This window comes from Myotis lucifugus, unplaced genomic scaffold, assembly GCF_000147115.1.
Source record: "Myotis lucifugus unplaced genomic scaffold, Myoluc2.0 scaffold_2, whole genome shotgun sequence".
NCBI lineage: Eukaryota > Metazoa > Chordata > Mammalia > Chiroptera > Vespertilionidae > Myotis > Myotis lucifugus.
In genome coordinates this window covers 18799170-18805976 of record NW_005871050.1, presented here as the reverse complement: position 1 = coordinate 18805976, position 6807 = coordinate 18799170, and the positions used below count along the sequence as shown (strand labels likewise).

The 6807-nt window shown below is 36.5% G+C and overlaps 1 protein-coding gene across 2 annotated transcripts in view; it reads right to left on the bottom strand.

Annotated features, from left to right (window-relative positions):
• Window positions 1-3482: 3482 nt before the first annotated feature.
• Window positions 3483-6807, bottom strand: part of KLHL13 (kelch like family member 13) — a 419190-nt gene continuing 415865 nt past the window's right edge. For both annotated transcript variants that reach the window (XM_023758502.1, XM_006082197.2), the window contains one exon: window positions 3483-5067. In XM_023758502.1, coding sequence (XP_023614270.1) covers window positions 4580-5067 — 488 coding nt within the window. In that variant the 3' untranslated portion in view covers window positions 3483-4579. The remainder of the gene's footprint in view (window positions 5068-6807) is intronic.

The following is a 6807-nucleotide window of genomic DNA, read 5'->3' as shown; positions in this document are numbered from 1 at the left end:
AAACAAAAGCTGATCATGCTATTTTTCTTTCAATTTTGATTGTGCAAGAAAGTCTTCAACTTCGCTGTTTACAAGGAATGAAGACTTTTCATTTAACATTTTATTTTTAGTATAAATTTCACAGTTACTGACATGTAGAGAGAATAATACAATGAACATCTGCTTACCCATTACTTATGTGTAACAATTGTAAACATTTTGTCATATTTGCATCATCTAATATTTTTGTTAAAATATTTTAAATTAAATTATGGGCTTTATGATATTTCTCCCCTAAGTACTTCAGTACATATATTTAAAGCTAAGGGGATTTTTCCAGCATGAGGAAGGCAGAAGATGGGGTGCTTCCTAACAGTGCATGTGCAAGAGGCAACTCTTTTGGGCAACTCACTGACTTCAGGTACCTCAAGAGCAGATCCCTGATATGACTTCCCCTGCCCACTACATAGGACCAGTTTAATGACAACCCACCACCACACCACCTGACATTGTCATGTCCTTGGAAACTTCCCACTCCTGAGTCAGTTGTCACAAGTATGTTAGTCTGGACCCCAAATTGGTGGAGACTTGGGACTTATATGCATGCATCCAGAAGCCTTCCAAATGCAGCCACGCTTTTCTTGCAATCCTCTCAATTCCTCTAGCATGATCCAGATAGAGAAGCATAAGCAAAATGACAAAATCTACCAGAAATCTTAGCTAGAATCTCTAAGTGTTTCTTTTGTAATACATAGAAATTATGTGAGATTAAAATTTCAGTGTAAAACAAAAGTTTCATGGGAACACAACCACCTTCATTTATTTACATATTGCCTACACTTTAGTACTACAACAGCAGAGCTGAATAGCTGTGACAGAACATATGGCCCACAAAGATTAAAATATTTACTGTTGTTTTACAGAAAAAGTTTGCCAACCCCTGTTGTAATGTTTCTTGTTTGTTTGTTTTGATAGAGTTATGGCCTTTATTCTTATTTGTTAAATCAATGTTTTTTATCTTAGTCACATTGCCAAATAAGACATGCAAGGTGAAAAAGCATTTGACTATTATTTGGTAAGACATCATTAGTGAAGACAGAAATAAACACTAAATTTAAGTAGAAAATAAAATAGCCACCCAGAGATCTGAATTATATCACTTAGATTCACTGATGAAATAAATATTTTAAAAGCCTGGTATCATTATTACTTAATCTTGCAGATATCCAATTTGACCACATTAATATTTTAATATTTTATACTGACATTTAGTAGTTAAACCTCACTTAATACATGAGTTAGAAAATCTTATTCTAAATATCACATTGATATATTTTGTATCAGAGATTAATGCATTGATGTATATATACTGTGTACAAAATTATACTGATTTAAAATTATAATTGTGTAAAAATAATGTACTCATTTACCAACAATTATCCTGATGTGGGGAAGATAAATGACAGTTTTTCTTCATTTTTGTATTTTTCAATTTTTCTATATTTTGCATTTTATAATTACCAAGAGTTTCCAAATTCTGCGCTATTTGACCAATTTAAAACAAAATACCCTTAATCCTTGTGAACTTGCTTCACATTTACTTTCCTCCCCACACACCGAAAGAGCCATCTGACGTGGGAAGGACTAAATCTGAGGTTTAGTGGCTTGAAAATGAAAAAACAAAAGGAAAGGCACAAGAGCCAAGAATAAAATTAGAGGCAGAACCAACTTTCCACGAAAGAAAGTCTGCTAACTCTCTTCTTGGGGGATGGGGGTGGGTACATGAAGGCCCTTAATAAGGACAAAATGTCACGTGGTTGAACAAATTAAATAAAATACTACTTAATTGCCCAGTGGAGCACTCTCTCAGGGGCTAAAGTGAGGGAATTATTTTAGCAACTTCCAAAAAACATTACATAGTTATATATTTTTAAAAGCCCCTAAAGCAATATTAGGAAATAGTTTCATGTCATAATTTCACTTTTCAGGGAAAAACCTGATTGTCAGATGAATTTTTTTATAATTCTAAAAATAGGCAAAGTAGATTTTTTTCTTTATGTTTCCCACCCTACCAACCTCAACCAAGAAGGAAAATTATGAACCTTTTGGGGCTTAATATATCTATAATTCATTTTTCAAATATATCAAGAACTTAAGAAAGGCAAATGTGAGAAATGCTTGTAAAGCCAACCAATGACTGGCAGACATTTTTCATAAAGAAAAATAGTTTAATTCACTGTGAAGGAAAATGCCTAACAATTTACCATCTGTTGGAATTGTCTAATAATAGCACTTGTGTGACATTAATTGCTATTCTAAATAACATATGGCACGGAGGCAGAAAAGGTAAGCTGTCAAAGAGAATTGTGTATGCTCTGTTATTCCCTGTGGCAAACTGCTAACAGATCAGCCACCCAATTTCCTCTTCTTTCTGGGCACACAGTTATCTGGTATTTTTCTGTCCCCTTTGTGTTTATATGTGCCACAGACTGACTTCTCGCCAGTGGGATATGGGTAGAAGTGATGCATGCCTCTTTCAAGCCTGACCCCTACAGCTCTCACACCTGCAATGCTCTACTTTTCTTCTGCTGACTGAATGGAGAGGATGCTGAGGAACTAAGAGACAGAAGAGGCCACAAGATGGAAAGAACCACTGTTGCTTGGAGGAGAGCCGCCTGACCAAGAACACCCACACTGGACTGTGGCGGGACCGTCATTCTGTCCTAAAACTCTCCTTTTTTAGGCAGAGGTTAACTATGTGCAAATGGCTAAATCTGCTCTGCCTGTAAGCAGAGAACTGAAGTCACTAGACCAGGTGCTCTCAGTTCAGAATTATCTTGCCAAAGGAGATCTTTCAAAATCATACCAGGCTTCTCCCAACATTCAAAAGTAACACTGATGGGAAAATTGTTTTTTCTTCATTATGTTTAATTCAAGACAGAGGTAGTGAGATATGCATTGATAATTACCCACTGGTGAAGAAATCTGGCAACACTCTAGTTGTTTTGCTATGGTTTGAAAAGTTTTGTTCAGATTCAATCTGGTCATTTTCAGATAAAGTAGAAAAGATCATGCACATGGCCCTAACATAAGTCTCAATCTTTTACAAAAACATTTTTCATTTGTCATCCTAGCTCAAGAACAAATATCTTACATCGTTTTACACAATCCCTTCTCATTAAGCAAGATGGATCTTTTTGAAGATCCGGGAAACTGACTTTATAATTTAGACATATCTGGCATTATTCCTGTGGGAATGAAGAAGAGCCAATTAGCATCTGCCATGAACCAATTCCTCAAAGACAACCAGCAATGCGTTTTGACCAATGAGGTTAGATCTGGTCAAATCATTTTTTCCCTTGAATGAGTCATTAATATGAATTAATCCAAGCTGTTCAGTGCTCTGAGTTCTGCTCATTTGAATCTTGCTATGGCAAAAAAGGGGGGGGGTATTTAATAAAAGGAAGTCAAATCAGACAACAATGAGATTCTTCAGACCAAAATGACATTAAATGTTTTTTTTTATTGAACAAAAAGATAAAACATGGAAGTTGAACTCACTGAGCAAAAGCAGCTTGCCAGGTGAAGCTGCTTTACTTTGTGCTAAATAACCTTATGAACTGAGAGTATACAGAATACATACAATATGGAAGTTACCTCAACAGCAAAGGAGAAGGTGTAATTTACAGTTTTGGAAGGTAAAATTGGGTCAAGTGACAGATTTTTTTTGCTCAAAATTTCCAGCCCTCATCCACTTAATTCAGCATGACTCTACATATGTGCATTCAGTATGTACATACTGAATTCCCATCTTAATGGAAGCTTCTCTTTTAAACGTATTTTTTTACATTTATTTGACGTGCCATTCAATTTTTAAAGTTTCGCATTTGATATTTCTATGTGTGTGGATGTATTTATACACACTTTAAAAACTCCCAACCCTTGTTTATAATTAGAGGGGCATGCTGCATTTTAAAAATTAATATTGGTGAATTTCAGTTACTCTTTCTCCTGTGCGTCTAAGAAACTTTATATATTCTCAATGCACCCACACAGACAGGTGGGTTGACAGATATGTCAAAAATGCTTTATGAAAAGAGGGAGGTAGCTCATGCGAGTTGGCAACCTTTGTCTATTGTTTCTGTTGGAGCAGGCTGCCTCCCTTTGACACTTTACAATCAAGATGAAAGGAAAACTTTTTACTTGAAGCCTAGTTAGCACAGTTGTATATTTACTACAATCCACCTTCAATGTGATTTATTGGGCTTTCTAATGTAAGATGACAAATACCTCATACCCAGTACACAGCATCAAAAAAGCACTGAAGAAACATTTTAAAGACAATAACTTTTTTTTCTTTTTGTATGTTAAACATCAGCTTCTATGGGGTACATTTCCAGAATGGTTTTTGTTACCACTTTATAAACACTCTAAGCCAAACAAACAGCACAAATAACATCAATGTTGTCTTTTTTCCAATATCTGCATCAATTACTGGAGGCTAATCCTAACATACACTATTTAAGAGGGGGCAGCAAAAGAAGAGAATCATGACACATTGCAAAGATAGGACTACAGCATCTTAGTTGTAGGGGTGATCTTAAGGTGCAGACAGAGGGGACTCTCTAGAAGGTGATGGTGTGGTTTCTTCAGGTGGAAAAACTGTGAGTGTACAAGCTCGGATGCCACCAAGGGACTCTGGGAGATCAAAAACCTTATGCCATTCATCTTTATCTGGATCATATTTCTGCACTATCTCTACCATACAACGATTATTCCAGGAATACCCACCAACCACATAGATTTTATTTTCAAAGACAGCGACCCCAACATCACTCTGCCCTCTTAACATGGCAGCAATTGGGGTCCACTGGTCAAGGATAGGTGAGTAGTATTCACAGCTTAGGACATCATCATAATCACTTGTTCCTCTGAAGTGATTGCCACCAATGACATAGAGCCTTTCTCCAACTGTACACATGCAATGCAGACCTCTGACGGTGGTCATTGGCGCCTTCTGAATCCATTTGTCAGTATCAGGGTCAAAGCACATGAGCTCCTTTTGGAAAGTGTCATGAGTAATTCCTCCTAAATAATGAAAACAATAGACATGAGGTAAACAATTATAAACATTCAAAAGTAAATAACAGGCTCTCTGTCATAGATAATTAACTTCTAGCCTCAGTTATGACATTTTATAGCTTATGAATAGTATTCTTATAAATGTCTGCCCTCTCTATATACTTTCCCTGGATTAAAAAGAAAATAACATTTTCATCTTCTTAAAGAACAAAAATATAGTTTATATTATTGCAATGACTTTGTAAAATAGAGACCCATGGGATTTAAGAGGCTTTACTGAATGAAAAAAAAAGTTGTCCCTTTTAGAGTTGGGTCTGCAGTATATTCCAACTACAAAGCATTATTCACTCCTAATGCTTTTAGCAGGCACCCTCTGGGGGCAGAGCACAGGGCTGGGGCATTTAAATTCTAGGTGCCCATTTCCTCACTTGCTAAATAAAAATATGTACGCTAATTATTTCATTAGGACTGTGACTATGACTATGAATTGAAATAAATCAAAATGCTTTGGAAAAGTTGAAAGTGTGCAAATGTACAAGCTTATAAGAATGTTCAGAATTATTTGTTTCTGTAGAGTTGTTGGTAGGTGGGCTGAGGGTGGGCAATGACACGTTCTATCAGCATGGACATTTACAAAGTTAAAAAATTAGCTTAATATATATGGAATTTTGTATGTGCAATAATTGGTCACTGATCAATTGAATTACCATCTACAAAGTGTATTCTTATATCACAAGTAAATCAGTCTTTACAATAAAAGAATCACACTGTATGTTCTGAAGATTAGGGAGAGAAATAAACTAATTTTCAGCTATATCATATCAAAGCTCCACTATCTGGTGTTCAGATGGAAATCACTACTTTTTTCTTTTGTTTTTTTAAATTTATTTTTGGACTTTACAGAATTATCAGAAGGCAAAACAGTGTTCTTTGGTTTGAAAACTCAGCTATGGTTCCTATCTTACTCTTGATTATGAAGGCCATGTATGCAATATATGCTAGTTATGCCAAATCACCACTAGAACAATCCAGATGTCATTTTCCTCAGAGGATTTGGAGCTCTCATAATGGGATGGCATCTACACACAGAAAATAGATAGGTGGTATAAATGATTGATTAGTTGAGGGTATGATTTTCTGGATGACTCAATATAAGACATCCCATAGTTACTCATAAATTTAACACCAAAAACCTGCCAATCTCACAATCCAGGTCTTTCCCTTATCCTTCTTGATTGCAGATTTCATAGGGCAATGTTCAGAGACTCAGAGCACAAACATCACCTGAATACCTTTGCTTTCATAATGTAACTGCTGGCCTGGCACTGGCAGGCCCTCAAAAGGAGGACACATTGTCTGAGGCAGTGGTCAGCAAACTGTGGCTCGCGAGCCACATGCAGCTCTTTGGCCCCTTGAGTGTGGCTCTTCCACAAAATACCGACTTCTGCGCATGGGCCACGAATTTTCAATCGCACTGTACGTGCGCGCCCGCACGTGGTATTTTGTGGAAGAGCCACACTCAGGGGCCAAAGAGCCACATGTGGCTCGCAAGCCCCAGTTTGCTGACCACTGGGAGGTAATCTGTGTCATGGCCAAATGACAAGAACCTGTCTAACAAAAGAAAATTTCAATACCAGAGGTGAACATTACATTAAAATAAGACTCTTTTCTAAATTCTACAGAAGAATGATTTAAATACCAACAGTTTGAGAATGAAAGTTGCTATGGGGACACTGTAAGCGAACT